Source organism: Mixophyes fleayi, chromosome 4, assembly GCF_038048845.1.
Source record: "Mixophyes fleayi isolate aMixFle1 chromosome 4, aMixFle1.hap1, whole genome shotgun sequence".
Lineage (NCBI taxonomy): Eukaryota > Metazoa > Chordata > Amphibia > Anura > Limnodynastidae > Mixophyes > Mixophyes fleayi.
In genome coordinates this window covers 201,033,730-201,052,601 of record NC_134405.1, presented here as the reverse complement: position 1 = coordinate 201,052,601, position 18,872 = coordinate 201,033,730, and the positions used below count along the sequence as shown (strand labels likewise).

The 18,872-nt window shown below is 39.4% G+C and overlaps 1 protein-coding gene and 1 long non-coding RNA gene across 3 annotated transcripts in view; one reads left to right on the top strand and one right to left on the bottom strand.

Annotated features, from left to right (window-relative positions):
* CLTB (clathrin light chain B) overlaps positions 1–18,872 on the top strand; it is a 37,589-nt gene that overhangs the window by 7,574 nt on the left and 11,143 nt on the right. For both annotated transcript variants that reach the window (XM_075209132.1, XM_075209133.1), the window contains exon 2: positions 15,948–15,997. In XM_075209132.1, the coding sequence (XP_075065233.1) occupies positions 15,948–15,997 (50 nt within the window). The remainder of the gene's footprint in view (positions 1–15,947; positions 15,998–18,872) is intronic.
* LOC142152462 (uncharacterized) lies at positions 12,249–13,062 on the bottom strand. The gene is made up of 3 exons (XR_012691339.1): positions 12,684–13,062; positions 12,526–12,604; positions 12,249–12,440 (listed from the first exon to the last, which is right to left on the bottom strand). It is a non-coding gene; the product is annotated as an uncharacterized LOC142152462 (long non-coding RNA).

Below are 18,872 nucleotides of genomic sequence, written 5' to 3'. Positions count from 1 at the left end.
CAGTCACTGTTAGAAAACAAATATGATCCTATATATAGAGAGAACCACACTGTGTGTGTGAAACATCAAATAGAGGCACCGCTTATTAGTGCTTCAGCGGCTATTGGCAGTCAAATACCACATGTCTCCGAGAATAAAAACAGTTCCGTTATTGTGGATCTAATATGAATAATATCCGGTAAATAGACAGATGAAGAGAATTTGAATATTATAAATCATCAGTAAAATAAGATCTCCTGTCGCAGCCGCGACTGAAATTCAATAACAATTCCGTATATCGAACCATACTATGTATGTTAAGCGTCCAACAGAGGTGCAGCTTCTTTCCGCTTCAGTGGCTCTATATAATCAAAAGACCACATACCTCTGGGGATCCAAATCGGCTGATGATGAGTGTCTGTCAGCAATGGGAAAGATTAACCACCTTACCGGAAAGCGGGTCAGGATAAAAAACATACAGCAGTTCCTTCGGTGCGCACCAAATCCGGATCCAGACACACAAATGACGTGTGGATGATAGGTCCCAATAATAATAGCGTTTCAAGCTTGGTAATAGCAATCAAATTACTCAGGCACTCAGATAGTGGTAGGCAACATAAAACGAGGCGACGCGTTTCGTCTGATGAACAGACTTTTTCAAGCAGTATTATTCCATCTGGATGGTTGCCCTTTTTAAAGGGAGTATTCCTTCATTTAATTACATTCATCTGTTCAGATCTTTGAGGTCTTAAAGGTACAAACGTCCATTAATGCACTTAGAAAGTGCATAACACTATCTGATCTTTAGTACATATATATGAATCCGTACATAAGGATAATCAAAAACTAACAAAATATAAATCATAACAACAACACCAAAAATGAATATAATAGTGTAAGACAACTTTTGTCATCTACGTGCTGGAGTGCCCTTGTGGACTCTAGATAGACATGATGATAGGGGGTTAGAAATCCTAGAGGATCTGTGGAGAGATAACAATGTTTTGGATACAACAAACTGTGATCTTGTAGCCCTTTATGATGTTAACAATAAGTTAAGTACTAGCAAATTTAAGAATAAGTCTGAATTCTATCCTGTTCATCATAGGAGTCCATCTATACAATTATTTTATAAAAAAACATTGGATGAGTTTAAGACATTGTGTAGCAAGTCCCTTGGGAGAGATTTAGGGAGAAATAATTTATCTTTACAAGAAAGAAAGGCTCTATTCTCCATACAAAATGATGTCTCAGTGGTTATTAAACCGGCGGACAAGGGAGTCGTGATTCTGGATAGAGAGGACTACTATACAGAAGCTCTTAGGCAACTTCAAGATGCCAAGTTCTATAGAACCTTAGATAAAGACCCCACTATTTCTTATATAAAAGAATTTGAGATTCTGTTGAGTCAAGGATTATCGGAAGGTGTTATTACTAAGGATGTTCATAACTTCCTTTTTATGCATCACCCCATTACACCAGTGTTTTATTATTTACCCAAGATTCACAAATCCCTCACTACACCCCCCGGGCGTCCCATTATCTCTGGTATTGGTTCCCTCACATCTAATTTGTCTTATTATGTGGATCACTATCTTCAGGATTGCGTTGTCTCTCAGAGATCTTACCTACGAGATACCATGCACTTTTTGAATTTGATTCAGAATATAATCTGGCGTCCAGGTTGGGGGTTCCTGACACTGGACGTTCAATCATTGTATACACATATTCCCCATCAGAGTGGGGCACAGGCAGTTAAGGAAGCTTTGACTAAGAAAGGTGAGATCTCTGGGAGACATCTTGATTTCATTATTGATGCGATTTTATTCATTCTTACGCACAATTATTTTTTGTTTGAATCGGTGTATTACTTACAAATACTTGGGACGGCCATGGGCACCAGGTTTGCCCCTAGCTTTGCCAACATTTATATGGGGGCGTTGGAGGACGACCTCATTTGGGGTGGCCCATATGGGGCAAACCTGGTGCTCTATGGCCGTTACATAGACGATTTATTTATTATTTGGGATGGAGGTGCTCAATTGGCCTCAGAATTTGTTTCTTTTCTTAACACTAACACTTATAATTTATTTTTCACTCATCAGTTCAGTTGTTCCACTGCAAACTTCCTAGATATTACCCTTACGATAGAGAAAACTAGTAATAGAATTATTTCCAATAATTATAATAAGCCAGTGGATTCTAATACGTATCTACATTTCAAAAGCGGCCATTATAAACCGTGGATCAGAAATATCCCCAAGGGACAATTATGTAGGATTAAAAGGAATTGTACTCTTGAGAATGACTATGAAACACAGGCCAATAAAATGCAATTGGAATTTTCTGAAAGAGGATATCCGTCAGATTTGTTAGAAGAAGCCAAAGAGCATGCTTCTAAATTAAAACAAAGTGATTTATTAGTTTCAAAGAATAAAACTCAATCTGATAACTCTACTAAATCAAAAGGTTTTGATAATTCTCTCATTTACATTTCAAAATATAACAATAAATCTCATCTGATCAAACGGATTATAACTAACAACTATAAAATCCTGCATCAGGATAATATTTTGAGCAATGTTCTGGATGAAACTCCAATAGTAGTGTACAAGAAAAATAATAACCTAAAAAACTTACTAGCACCAAGTGTTTTGAGATCTAATAGAAATAATAAAAATGATCAAATAGAAAATGGAAAGAAGAACGCCCAATCCTGGTTACCATCTAAAAAACCAGGATGTTATGGTTGTAATAAGAATGTTTGTTTAACATGTGACTTTATTCAGAAAGCAGTCACTAATATTAGGTCTACAGTGAATAAATTGGTTTTTCCTATCTCACAATACATTAACTGTGAGACAACTTTTATCATCTACGTGCTGGAGTGCCCTTGTGGACTCCAGTACGTGGGTCGCACCACTCGCTCTCTGAAAAGTCGTTTCAGGGAGCATAGGCAAAATGTTATGAAGGGCTACATGAAACACAGTGTTTCTAGACATTTCTCGGAAGCTCATGGTAATAATCCGAAGGGTTTGAAGATAACTGGAATAGAAAGATTTTGTCCTACAGATAGGGGGGGGGGATCGTTATAAGAAATTGTGTAAAAGCGAGGTATCATGGATTTTTAAATTACAAACACTACACCCAGAAGGTTTGAATGAAACCTTGGAATTTAACGATTGGGATATCTAGATTTTAATTTATGTATTTATTTTTTAATTTAATTTAGTTTACCTATTATATTCATTTTTGGTGTTGTTGTTATGATTTATATTTTGTTAGTTTTTGATTTTCCTTATGTACGGATTCATATATATGTACTAAAGATCAGATAGTGTTATGCACTTTCTAAGTGCATTAATGGACGTTTGTACCTTTAAGACCTCAAAGATCTGAACAGATGAATGTAATTAAATGAAGGAATACTCCCTTTAAAAAGGGCAACCATCCAGATGGAATAATACTGCTTGAAAAAGTCTGTTCATCAGACGAAACGCGTCGCCTCGTTTTATGTTGCCTACCACTATCTGAGTGCCTGAGTAATTTGATTGCTATTACCAAGCTTGAAACGCTATTATTATTGGGACCTATCATCCACACGTCATTTGTGTGTCTGGATCCGGATTTGGTGCGCACCGAAGGAACTGCTGTATGTTTTTTATCCAGACCCGCTTTCTGGTAAGGTGGTTAATCTTTCCCATTGCTGACAGACACTCATCATCAGCCGATTTGGATCCCCAGAGGTATGTGGTCTTTTGATTATATAGAGCCACTGAAGCGGAAAGAAGCTGCACCTCTGTTGGACGCTTAACATACATAGTATGGTTCGATATACGGAATTGTTATTGAATTTCAGTCGCGGCTGCGACAGGAGATCTTATTTTACTGATGATTTATAATATTCAAATTCTCTTCATCTGTCTATTTACCGGATATTATTCATATTAGATCCACAATAACGGAACTGTTTTTATTCTCGGAGACATGTGGTATTTGACTGCCAATAGTCGCTGAAGCACTAATAAGCGGTGCCTCTATTTGATGTTTCACACACACAGTGTGGTTCTCTCTATATATAGGATCATATTTGTTTTCTAACGGTGACTGTGACAAGAGATTCCACTTTCTGGATAATTAACAGCATTTTCATTATTCCCTTGCACTGTTTGATGACTGGATAACATCTATATTTGATCCTTATAAGGACAGTTTTTTTGAAGATCTAAACTCCAATAAGAAACATCATTTGCATGTACATGTAATAGTTCAATTTCAACTGTATTTATAGATTTGAAGAGCAAAAAGGGAAAAACAATTTCTCTGCCTTCCTTATATCCTGCAGGATCCAATTAAATCTGGATATCCCAATTATATTTACCAGCTGGTGATAAATAGGTGTATTGGGTTGCATCGCAATATATGCATGTATATACATGATTATGAGGTCATGTGATCTGTTTTTTATTGAGATCTATTTATATCTTTACATTTTTATTTTGATTTTATTTATTTCTTAGAAAAGCCAGTGTATACATAGTATACGTTCCACCTTAACTTTGTGGTTGTCAGCATGCGATACATGTATTTTACACAGCTGATTGACATTTTTTATTAAAAACCTATTAGGTACTTCTGCGCAACTCTCCTTTTTCTCTTTTGCATGGTCTGGAATCAAACTCATGACCCCAGTGCTGTGAGGCAGAAATGCTAACCACTAGGCCACTGTGCTGCCACTGTTCTTCATTTATACAAAGGGCATATGCAGTGGAGGAAGGTTGTAGTCTCAACAAACATGATGATGTCCAATGAGGGAGGGTTCTGATCATTCTGTAGTGTTTGGAGATTTCATTCTCTTAGTAGACAAGGTCAGTGCCAATCGGTGGCATCGAGTGATCGCCTTCTCCCAATATTGCAGCTTTTTTTTTGTGGCCACCCAATGGCTTAATGACCCTGATAATGTTTTCCATATGTCATTCCCTCTCTGTCATCAGGTGAGAACCCAATAATTTATGGTACATTCTGGAAGGATGCATGAGACCACGTTTTCCACCACTAATCGACCAGGTGTCAGTGTGGAAGAGTAGTATTGCATCCCTCCTACCCAATTCCAGGCTTAGTTTGACTCAAGGCCATGGTGCACGTGGTGGCTCATTACACTATTAATTGACTTTATATTGCTGTTTAAACCTCCTAGATTTAGTACTTCCTTCTTTCAAAGACTCCAAAAATGTTAACACATTATTTTATAATTGGGCATGCTTACCAGGTAAATGACTGCTAATCAGGTAGTCTTGTAAATTCTCCTGAAATAAGTAAATGTGGCGTGTAGTGTAAAAGACCTTCCCCCAAAAGGGCCTTGCATTACCCTTAATTTCAATAATAAAAAAACAGCCCCAAAATAACCTTGGCACCCCCACATGGCTACTCCCAAAATACATCCAACATGCCCATCACTTGCTTCAGAGTACCTCCACATATGCAGACCTGTTACTTTCTCCAAAATAGCCCCACATGCTCTCAGACCCCCCCCCCACTTGCCACAAAACGTCCCCACATGCTCTCAGATGCCACATATATTCTGAAACACTCTCACATGCCCCTCAGATCTCCCACATGTACCTCACAATACCCCATATGTCTATAAACTCTTATTTGCACAGCCGGAGTAGGCAGAGGAAGGAGTGAGAGCACGGGGTGCAGAATTCACTGCGCTCTCTCCTCTGATTGGATGTGCAGCATGACCTTCCTGCAGTGTGCAGAGGAGGTCACATGATACGGAATCTGTCTGCTCCCGTTCAGTCTTATACTATGCTTTATAATAAAGCAGAGCATAAGTAAGAACAGGGGTCCCAGAACCGAGGTTGGTAGGTGAAGGCTTGCTGGGCAGTTGCCCACCACTGCCCACTGCTGTACATTGAATGGCCAGGGTTTGCAGCATTAAGGCTTGGCTTAGTTGTCAATAGGGAGAGAGTAGACTTGTATTTCCTTTACCTATTTGACCTAGTTACACATTGTTTTACATAAATTTTATGGTTTCATGCAAGTGTTATGGAACCCTTGTTAAACACACATTTATACTGTAAACTAATACGTACACTTAGACCTGTCACTTGCTCCAAAATAGCCCTCATATATTTATAACCACTCTATATTTACTAACCATGATCAACACATTACAGATTTATATAAGTATACATTCATTTCCATAGTTTGATATGTTTTAATTTATAGGTTGATTTATAGGTGTGCTACTTATGTGCACGGAGGAAACTGAAGCTAACTGCAATGTTAAAGGTAATATACTCATATTCGTATACAAACCGTGCAGCCTACTCTGCCTGAGTGAACTCTCATGCTGATGTGAGCTATTCTATAACAAGGGTCTGATTTTCATCAATATCGGGGGAAACAGCAGGAGGCATGCCGGGAATAATAGAATACATATTCACTCAGACATCTTTAAATGATATTAGTGAGCATTATGCTTGTTGGCTCCAGCCTCCTGGTAATGTCATTTTAAGGATTCCTAACAATGGTAAGGCTAAATAAACCTTGGGATACCACCCAAGAGAGTTCTATTTGCACTCTCTAGTGTCAGGTCCTACATTCAATGTAGTATATTTATATACTTTGTATTATAAGCTTGATAAGTTTTTTAATACTAAGTATTACTGATTAATGTTAATATAAAACTCGTAGTTAAAATAATTTTTCATGATATGAACAATACCGTGCATAATATCATTTCTATACTATAATAATGATAACTTCTACTATATAAATATATACCATAGTGTATAAAGTGCTTAGACACTGAGGTGTACATTTAAAAATCAGTTGTTTGCAAGAGTTTGGGTACCCCTGGTAAAATTGTATGTGACACTAAATCTCTAAGTGAAAAGCAATTGACACAACCTCTTTAGGGAACAAAGTTAATGTTTCCCCTACAACTATAAGAAGAGTGGAGGAGCCTGGTGAAAAGTGTCTGCATAGCACCCCAGGGCTCTGTCTAGTGGCCGGACTCCTTATACCTCATCATTTTATTAGTAAATAAATAGTAAATGTGCATTGAAATATGCAGAAAAATGTCATGTAAGGTACTAGGAAGAGGTTGTATTAACCTACAGACTCTGTGATATAAGCAATTTGATCAGGTGTGCTCACATTTTTGCGTACAACAGTATATTTTGAAATTCTGTTAACTTTGTGTGAAGAACAATGCTACTTGCACATTAAATAATTGTGACCTTGAAGCAAGACAAGATGACTTGAATATTTACTCAGGCTGCCAAACTGCTTATTTCTAGCATTGTAAAGAAGGTGAATATTGATGCCGGCCTGACATCATTCATAACATGTTTTGTGGTGCAGAAAACTGGACGTAGACTTGTATCATCATTACTATGTTTACTTTTAAAATACATTTTGTGGTTTAAAAATCAAAGTGATAGTTAGAATTGTTCAAATCTAAAACAGGAGGATGCTATTAAGCATCTTTTTGCCTATATTTAAATATTTCTGGGACACTGTACACTCCAAATCCTCTTGAACAAGTTGTCCTGTGAGTAAATATACTTTTTCCTTCATCATGTTCTTGTGGTACCATATCCGGGTTTTCTTTCATAGGTCATTTACAAGAAGTCGGACCCGACATGCTCGTGGTGCTCACTTGATCACAAAGTTTATCTTTCACTACTCCTGGATAAAACTTTCCCTCATATTCTACAATAACAGTCGTTAACACACAGAGTTGACCATGTCTAGGGCTCCATCTATATTCTCTTCACTAGAGTTCTCGCTTGAATTCTCACTGTCACCACTTGAATTAGTTACTGATTATTCAGTTGATGTATCGGGTGCCAAACCATTTCTTAGATCTTGGATTTTTGTTTTTGCATCTATTTTTTTTCCTAGTCCTTCTTTTTAGCTTCCTCAATATGCTTCTTTGTTTGCTCTTGCACTCGTTTTTTTGTCTTTTTTTCTTGTTTTTCCTGTGCTTGCAGATGGTGGTAAGATTTCCATTTTGTAGATGTAATGGCAAATGGTTAATGCCTTTTTTTTTTTTTTGCCTTGCAGATTTGTTTAATTCATCTCATTTAGGCCAATGCAGGTGGTCATTCCAAACCCCCTTTGGTGTTTTATTTGCTGTGGGCGCATCCTTTCTTTTTGGTGTTTGGAGGATTACTTCTGTAAAATTGCTTTCCATATGTATCCCTGCTGTGGTGACTTGACTGGGGCACTCTCCACAACATTGAGGCTGACAGCACTATTGCCATTTGAGGTACTTGCTTGAGGTTCCTGTGTTTTTTCTGGCTGATATCCGACCTTCTCAGCTTGTTATTGCTGCCTGCACGTTAGCCTGGCATCTCAGCAGAAACTGATGCATCACTGTTGCTTATAAAAAAAATTCAGTGCTGCCCCATAATCTAAACACAGAATGGGCTGGACGGCTCTGATGCATCTATGGGCCTGGACGGCTCTGATGCATCTATGGGCCTGGACGGCTCTGATGCATCTATGGGCCTGGACGGCTCTGATGCATCTATGGGCCTGGACGGCTCTGATGCATCTATGGGCCTGGACGGCTCTGATGCATCTATGGGCCTGGACGGCTCTGATGCATCTATGGGCCTGGACGGCTCTGATGCATCATATCTTATCCTCAAATGTTTGAAACCAATTTTGAATGGCTTCTTTTGTAAGACCTTCCCTAGCTTTAGAGATTAATTACATATTTCTTTTTGCAACAGCAGGTCTTCTTTTTAAAAATAGTGACTACCATTTATCACCTAAACAACCATCCTTAAATGGATTTTCTCTAGTCACCCCTTTTTTTAAAATTCCTTGTACTGCATCTTTTACTTCATCTGGGTACATTGGAAATCCAAGTTTGCCTTTATTTAAAATCTAGGTTTGTAGTGTGGCTTCGTCTTCAAGAAGAATTACTGGTCGTGGTCTCATTTTTCTAACATCGGGCACCTTCCCTGAAAGTTTGTTGTGTAGATTGCCTTTTGGAATGTTGAATTTTTGACCTGCCTTGCTAAGACTTGGAGTGCCAGTCCTAATAGCTGTCAAAGCAGCGGAAGTGCTTTTTTGCTGTACCAAAATCGCTTGTAGGTTTGGGCAAATCTTGGCCATCAACATCCATCTGTTGTGAAGAAGAAATAGGCCTATTAGAATTGGGAAAACCCTGGGAAAACACAATCTAGTAAATGAACAGATACTAACCAGTTACTGGCTACATTAAATATTATGTTGGTGATGTTTTTTTAATTTGGCTTAAATTAACCTAAATTTACTGTGATTCTTAAGAATAAACCGCAATAATATGTTAAGAGCCAATAAGTTAACAATTTGTTCATTTACTGGAGAAAACTGATGATAGTATGCAGTAAATGAACACGACCCTCTTGCCTTATCCATGGCTAGTCACATAGTTTTTCACTTCAAAGTATGAACCTCTGAAGTATAAAACTTGCTATGCATGAAATCTGTAAATGTTACATTGTAGGCTATACATAGTTCTATAATAACTTCCATAGAGCTCTAGTTTCAACTGTGAATCTGCAGTCTGCTAGCTCAGAGAAGCAGTGTTGGATTGCAACTGTAATTGGCTATAGGTAATGATGTTGTAGGTTCATGGGATGTTATTTAAGAAGATGCTGTCCTAAAGTGGATACCCTGTTAAATTTTTTTTTTTGATTATGTAAGTTGTTAACGTCACTAGCGTAAAGAGCAAATATATGCACTATCAAAGGCTGTGTGTGTTACTGAAATAAATAATGTAAATTATTTTTTGTCTTTGTACTTAACTAAAAAATCCACAATGCTCTCTCTCTTCAGCAAGATGTCTTGTTAGGAAGGAGGTTCAATGTGCTATTTGTCTAATTTAGCCACCTGTTATTTGGCCAGACACTTTGTTCAGCTCCCAGATCTTGTGGGGAACAATTCATATAACTGGATAATGCCTATATGCATGATTAGATCATCATCTGATCACCTCTTCTGCCAGTCTTAATAGCAATCAGATCAGACGTTGTGGGATCACACTTGCTGCGACTTGCAACCTGTTATATGTAAAGCAGCCCGATCATCAGAATTGCAGTCTGTATGGGGCACCTTTGTAGAAACGATAGACTCAGTTTACATATCATTCGCTAAAGATTGTCGATAATTTAAAAAAAGAAAAAGGTTAACGGGCCTACACTTTAACTGTCCTGTTTCTCGTGGTGGAGAAGGCAAGAGCCCAATAGTTTGTATGTGGATCTACCAATTGTGGTTGGGTTTTAGTAGATGTGGTGAGACTTGGGTAAGTCAGAGGGCATGGCTATGTGGATCAGGAGTTCTACCTAAAGTGACCTAGTTTTTTTTGAAATGTTGGTAGATATGGCTTGTCTACCCTAGCCTATTGGTATATGTGAGAGTAAGTCAAGTTCATTTATATACCCAAGGGTATCTCTAAAATTGCACATTATATAGAATGTGTAGCATTCTAATACAGGGTGTTTGGGTGCTGTTACACAGCACTATTCCAGTGTCAGCAGTGCCCATTCCTTTTTTTTTTTCTAAATTTTTGTTTTATTGCAGCTGGAAAACTGCAGCACTTTTAAATATCACCGCGTATAATGAGGGCCTAATATGCTCTGTGACAGTCTGTGCAAATTGAATATATTTTCAATGGAGAGTGTTTTTATTGAGCACTTTAGACATTTTGTCCAAAATGTTGCTTTTAGTGTTTTAAAAACTGCTTGAGGGATTAAAGCACTCATGTGACATCCTCTACGTTTTACGCCTAGAAATGAATGACTTTAATTTGGAGCAATTGGACGTGGCTCTTTACACAGTAAGCATGATGTCACATGGGTTCACTCTGTGTTTAGATAGAAACTAAGGCTGTATCAATTTCAGGAAGTAGTTAACAATTGCTTTGACTATTGTTTCCTTAGTGCTGTAAATGCTTGCAATGTAGGGCACAGGTTAAAAAGATCAAACACTATTCATAGACGAGCATTGCTTTCACAACAGACATTTTGATAGACTTTTATTTACATATATATATCTCCCTCTCTCTGTATGTGTGTATATATAAATATAGATATATATCTCTATCTTTGTACAGTGAAACCAATTGATTATTTTCAGATTATATATCCATGTTTATGGAATTGTTAAGGCATGAACACTTACAAAGTCTTCTGAAGTTAATAAGAAATCCTTGTTACTTTCGCACCAGGCCTTATCTGTGAGGAGTTTGTATGTTCTCCCTGTGTTTGTGTGGGTTTCCTCCGGGTGCTCCGGTTTCCTTCCACACTCCAAAAACATACTGGTAGGTTAATTGGCTGCTAAAAAATTGACCCTAGTCTATGTCTGTGTGTCTCGTGTGTGTTCGGCAATTTAGACTGTAAGCTCCAATGGGGCAGGGACTGATGTGAGTGAGTTCTCTGTACAGCGCTGCGAAATTAGTGGCGCTATATAAATAACTGGTAATGATGATGATATAGAGATTTCCCAAGCAGAGAGACGTGTCCCCTTGTGCATACAAGTACAAGCTTTGATACATTTTAGCAACCTCTGTTATTCAGTGTAATGATCTTTACCATATTAAGAAATCGTAAATAAGTTTCTATTAAACATTGGTTACCATGAGATATAGAAACAACATATACCAACATTGTTATAAGTGGTGGATCGTAAATCTCACTTCATATTATTTAGCTTGAACTTTCAAATTGTCCTTTAAACCTAAAGGTAAATAAGTTTGTCCTTCTGCCACTAATGCTAGGTGCACACTACACGGTTTTTGTCCAATAATCGGCTCAATCAGCCGACATACGACCGCTCGTTCAAAAGTCGGGTCAGTGTCTGTAGTGACACAATGGTAGAAAGTCTGCCCAAATGGACGATTGTCGCCTCATTTGGTTGGTCGTACTGTTTAATATTTTCGTTCCATGTAGTGTGTATAAACTTCCGTCCGATCCACGACAATCCTCCGATACTTCCTCGACCTGGGGGGCGTGTGTATGTAAAAAATTTTATGTCTGTCCCAGTACATGTTTTGTATGGATGTATATTGCACCTGTCTGGCTGCAGACCATTGCACTTGTATAAAGCACGTGTGTTATTACCCTTTGCATCTATGTTGGCAATGTATTCATATTTACCCTTTATAAACTATTAAAGTTATATTAACCTTTATTAACTTATATTTGTGAAATACCCAGAATAAACCACACAGTGTTCATGCAACATTTTTATTGCAGGAAAAAAAAAGTACAACAATGTTTACACACACAGGTGTCTGAAAGATCCGCATGAGACGTGAGCGCGCCCATACCAATCAGAGCGCAGAGCACTGCAGAGTATTATTTTTAGTATTTAGTATTTTTAAAGGTGCTACTGGTTTGTGGCAGAACAGGTCTTGATGTCGCTTGGGTTTCTATTCCCTTTGATTTCTTTATCTACGAAATAAATAAAAAATGTTTACCATTTAACTTCTATATCTGTAATTTATATTCAACGACATAAATACTCTCATTTTCTCACCTTGCACACTGCTCGAGATCAGTTTGTTTTGGTCCCTGTGGCGCAATCGCAATAATAGCGGGCTTAACCTCCATATATTCTGGAAAACAGGCGCCATTTTGGTTATTATAACGGTACAGGTATGTGCCCTAAGCATTTAGCTGTCTACACATGTTCACTGAAATGTCGAACTTCTTTTATATATTTTTCTTTTTCAATTTTTTTCTTATTTGATAACAGGTGTAACATTAGTGGTATCAGTGGTATGTAAACAGGCTTTCTCACCGTTAATTCTTCGTTCTGACCTAAAAAAAAATTAGTTTACACATTAGGCGTTTACATTGCTTTATGTGACACTAGAATGAAATAAAGTCCTTCAAGCAGGTACACTACATGTGTTACTGACCTTTTTTAATGTCGTTGTCGTCCTGGTCCAGTACTTTGACCATCATCTCCACCTCTCTTGGGCTCTTCGGATTTGCTATTTGCTCTTCTTGAGCATCTCCACCCCCCACCTTAACTTTTTCAACATTTTTTGGCCCTTCCAGCACCATCTCTGACTCCATAGCTGCAACCCCCCACTGACACCTTCTCCTCACCCGCAACCCCCACTGACACCTTCACCTCACCCGCAACCCCCACTGACACCTTCTCCTCACCCGCAACCCCCACTGACACCTTCTCCTCAACCTTAACACCCACTGACACTTTCTCCTTACTCGCCATCTTCTCACGCTCCTCGGTGCCAAACAGGTTCCTCTGTCATTTTATACACTCAGACATGGGCGTTCGTTTCTGCTGTGGACCAATCAGTGATAATGCACGCCGAGAATGGAGCATTCCATTACATACGAAGGGATTTTATTATTAGGGAATACTCATTGCATTGCACTTTAGCAGTTAAATATTTTTCTAAATTTTATGTATGTTACTAAACTTCTATTTTATATGAATGAATGAAAGGACAGTGTTGCCTTCTCTTTTTATGCAGCTTTGGGTGTTAACTATAGTGAAAGCTCTGCCCCTTTAGGCTGTCTTTGGTATATCGTTACATCCCCCGTAAATGATGCTTCAGTGTGTACGAAATTAAAATCATTGCTCACGACAAGATGGCTGTAAAAAGTCGCTAAAGGGACGTCTGCTCTTCCCTTTATCGTCCTAAACAAGGCTAGTGTGTATGCAGTCCATGGACCGAGCGATCGGACCATTGATCGCATGTAAAATCACTCGGCATAAAAAGTTGGTGGAAATTTCTGTAGTGTGTACCTAGCTTAAGGCTGTGTACACACTACAGAATTTTATGACCAGTGTATTATCTATAACGATTTTACTAACGACTAGGGGGAGAAAAAAAAAGGCTTGGTCAGCATGCTGACTTATACATGCACACTATACATGTTTTCAAAGATTTACCGTCAGATCTGTGCTCTTCAATTGTCATAAACATCAGCTGAAAAGATCATGACTCTAAACTCTATGGTGATCCTTATTGTGAGAGCATACACACTGCAGAATTGGAAGGACGTTGTTCCATAGCTGAACGAGATTTCTAGTTCTGTTGAACAATCAAAGCAGGCGATGGTCGGTGCTTTGGAACGAATATCATTCATCGACTTAGTGTTTACACTAATGCGGCGGTTCCCAAAGTGTGCGCCGCGGCTCACAGGGGTGCCGCGGCGCTGTCACTGGGGTGCCGCCGGCCAGCCCTAGAAAAAAGAAAGCAAACAGAAACTTACCAATCCGCGCGGCGCTAGGACCCTGCAGCCTCCTCTCTCCCGCAGCTGTCACTGAATATCGACGGCAGAGGAGGAGGGCAGATGGCAGAGGAGGGGGACAGAGAGCAGAGGAGGGGGACAGAGAGCAGAGGAGGGGGACAGAGAGCAGAGGAGGGGGACAGAGAGCAGAGGAGGAGGGAAGATGGCAGAGGAGGAGGAGGGAAGATGGCAGAGGAGGGGGACAGAGAGCAGAGGAGGGGGACAGAGAGCAGAGGAGAAGGAGGGAAGATGGCAGAGGAGGAGGAGGAGGGAAGATGGCAGAGGAGGAGGAGGGCAGATGGCAGAGGAGGGGGACAGATGGCAGAGGAGGGGGACAGATGGCAGAGGAGGGGGACAGAGAGCAAAAGGGGGAGGGCAGATGGCAGAAGAGGGGGATGGAGGGCAGGGGAGGGGGACGGAGGGTAGAGGAGGGTGACAGCGTGAGAGAGGGCAGAGGAGGGGACAGAGGGCAGAGGGGGCAGTGTGCCTGGATGCAGAGGGGGCAGTGTGCCTGGATGCAGAAGGGCATTTTTGCATACAACTAAATAAGTATATCTGTCGTGACCTAAATACTTATTACAATTTTTTGACCCAACTACTTCTAAAACAGGACTGCTCAGTAATTATTTTGGAGGGGTGCCTTGAAAAAATTTGGAGGCTCTAAGGGTGCTGTGAACTGCAAAAGTTTGGGAACCACTGCACTAATGCAATATTGTGCTGAACAGTCAGTCGTTTATTGGATGATTGGCCTGATGGTTGACTGAAAACACTGTAGTGTGTACCCAGCCTAAGGCACATTGTTCCAAAACACATTGTATCATTTGGTTTGATTTTATAAACAGACTAAAATTCTTGTTCAACGATGGAACATTGTCATTCCAATTCTGCAGTGTGTATGCACTCACAACCAGACCTCTATATACAGAGTCACAATCTTTTCAGCTGATGGTTATGATAGATGAAGATGAAGCACAGATCTGTAGGTAAATCTTGTAAAATATATATAGGGGTATATTTACTAAACTGGATTTGAAAAAGTGGAGATGTTGCCTATAGCAACCAGTTAGATTCTAGCTGTCATTTTGTAGAATGCGCTAAATAAATAACTAGAATCTGATTGGTTGCTATAGGAAACATGTCCACTTTTTCAAACTCCGCAGTTTAGTAAATATACCCCATTGTGTGTACACATGAATAGGCTTGCTGATCGGGACTTTCAATCATTGGTAAAATCGTTAATGATATCGCATCAGGATAAATTTTCTGTAGTGTGTACCCATCTGTTCAGACCATGGCAATCTTTGACTCCTTCCAGCTGAATTTTGAAGAGAACAGAATTGGCCACACAAAATATAATTATTGTTTTGCTTAACTGATGTAATATTAACCATAAACAGTCAATATTGTGTCAATCAGGTTGGCTTCCAGAACAAAATGTTACAATATCATAGTATTTCACCATTTAGGCGATAGCTTGTCTAATCTCTCAGCCCAAGTCTCTCTGTGTAAAATGCGAGTTAATTCCTGTTCACTGAAAACTTCTCTTTCCTGATAGACCGCGCACTTCTTTGCAACAGGAAATTGAAGTGTCCCACAAACATCGGGAGAGTTGAGAAGTAAAGACCTATACCTCTTTTCATGTATTGTTTATGTTGTGCTGACCATGGATTTCTTTGTTTCGTTTTGTAGGGGGTTTTGATGATTTGGTGACCACTCCAGTGAATGGAGACCTATATCAGGTGAGTGTAACAAGTCCTCATTACTGTAGAGCAGTGATTCTTAACTTGTAGGTCAGGATGCAAAACATTGGTCTCTAAGCCATTTAGGGTTATCCTCTCATTTAAGATCTATTTTGAGCCAGCCATGCCCCCTCAGTAGAGTTACCAGTACATCCTGATAATGATTTACGCAGATTCTGTGGCCTGTTACTCTACACTTCACCTACTCTGAATGATGTGTAGAGGCCCAATAGGAGGAGACTGCTGACATTTTACAGATAGCAGAAGGTAAATTCAAAGTGAAGTCTGCTGTTTGTTAAGGGGCAAATAATCCAGAAATATTGGTGGAGACCTAAGGGTAATCCTTAGAAGATTAGGGATAGACATTGTTAAAGCAATCAATTAAGTTTAGTAGTTTCCTAAAAAAAAGGTAAGGTATTGGCTAGTTGCTGGCAATGGTTTTATTTTGGTTGTGTATTGCTCGCACTACCTGACAATTAGTGTGTGACCTTCTAGACATTGCAGAGTGTTGTGTGGTTTAATGCACTAATTAGTGCTGGTTATAAAGTGTTTTGGTCACTGCTCAATGTAATATGCTGGCCACAGCTGGGTAGAGTGTTGATTACTGCTTAATATAAAGGCTTAGCCTATGCTGGGTACAATAGGAGTCTCTTATTAGGCTCTAAATCAGTAATGGGCAAGAGGTGGTACTCGGCTTTCTGAGCCTTCACCAGCCCCCCCCCCCCCAGCTTCTTCTTGGTTTAGTGTCAATTTGTTAGTTCTAGCTGTAACCCTTGTTAAAAATGCCTGCTGATATGTTATTACAGATAGGTCTTTATTAAATTGAATGTAATGTTTTAATTTATTACTAAAATTGTTATGTGTGTAACCCTTTGGAAGATTGAGGGCAGCACCACGAAGACCCTAAAGTGTTTCAGGTTGCCCATTACTGCTCTAAACTATTTGAACCAGCCCTAGTTCATGTTGAAACATAAAATGGCTATGTGAAAGTGAGGGCGATTGACATTACTTTGTAAAAGAAACATTTGACATTGCTATTTGAGGAATCAAGCTATATCAAATATTTACAAGTCAATTCAGTGTTCTCCTCACAATTTTTCTATCTGGATGACATTGCGAAGGAGCCGGGTGTTGGCAGTAGTAGTACTAGTAGCAATAATGTTGAAAAATGTCGGAGGTTATTGCCCACAGCTGCCAGGACTGATCAGACTGGTAGTCAGTGGTCTAACACACACTGCTGGCTGTACTCCTCACATAGTGCCTGTTCAAATAGGAGAAACAATGGTTTATTCGACTATAATTAGAGATGTTCGGGCTCGGTTTTCCGAAAACTGAGCCCATCCGAACATCGCAGATCCAAGTACAGGGCCTGCCCGGCTCGGTACTTAAGTGCACCCTCTGAACTGAAAACGAGGCAAGACGTTATCAGATCGCAAGAGTTTTGGATTCCTTAAGCGCCGCCCTCCATGAAGATCCGGCGCCATTTCACAGAGACACAAAAGGGGTAGCAGGGTACTTGGCAGTCTCCAGTGCAGTTGGGCAGCGTGATTAATAAAAGAGAATGAGGAGGGCTGGCAGTGTTCTTAAAAGTCTCCAGTCACATTGCTCTGTGCCATCAATATGGATTCATATCGGTCCACAGAAGACCATGAGCATGAAGCAGCTGCTGGCACCAGTCATCATGATGATACTAATCCCTCTACGTCATCTACTAAAGCCTATGTTCAAGTGTATAATGATTTTAAGTCAGGGAAACAAAAATGTAAAAAGCTTTTTAAAGAAAAAAACACCTCTCTAATAAAGGTCAAAGTTTACTGTAGAAAAACATAAAATTGCAAACATGCCATTCTACCCAAAATATTACCAAGCATACCAGCATCAGCTAGCTCCCTTCTCTCAGCTAAATCCCAGCACCTGTAATCTACACTGTCATCATCCTCACCCTTATCATGTACATCATCCTCATACAATACTAATTCATCCCCGCTGGAATCCACCATTATAGAAGTCTCTGTACTTTGATGTAATTCCTCGTGGAATTTGTAGTTCATTTTACAACAGAGCTGTCAATGATTTTGGGCAATGTTTTTAGACTAGACCAAATGTCAAAATGTTCTGCTGACTCATCTGCATCACCACTGGGTGTCTTGGGAAAGCTAAGTTTTTTTTGTTTTTTTTAACCTACCAGCAGTTGCCAAATAAACTGAGGGAGGAGACATTGTCGTGTCATGTACCACTTGAGCTGTCGGCTTGCTGACCAGGAGCTCATTGTATCTCTTGAGATCTGGGTCAGTTAGAAAGAAGAAGACATAGCTCTTAAACCTAGAATCTTGTACAGTTGTCAAAATGTAGTGATCCAATTTCAAGATGTTGAGAACACTCAGATTCTGGGAAAGCAAATAAAGTACTTGATCTACAAGTCCTACATAGTTAGCGGAATTACTTTGTTTCATCTCCTACTTCAATTTCTTTAGTTGCTTTTCCAAAAGTCTAATTAGGGGAATCACTTGACTCAAGCTAACAGTGTCACCTCACTTCACATCGTGACTACTTAGAGTAATCACCTTGTTCAGCACCTTGCACAACACTGAAAGTATTCTCCACTGTACTGGACTAAAGTACATTCCCCTCAAATTCTATTCTTTTTGCAACTACTGCAATCTCCTACATGCTGTTGCACAATGCCAAAAATGACCCAAATTATTTTGGGACACAGACAGCATCTCCTGCATGTCGCTGTCATTTTTTTAAAAAGCTCTGTACCACCAAGTTGATTTGTGTGAGCAAAACAGGGAATGTGATGGAATTTTCCATGCTGCAATTCTCTCACAATATTGGTGGCGTTATCAGAAATGACATAGCCTCAAGAGAGTCC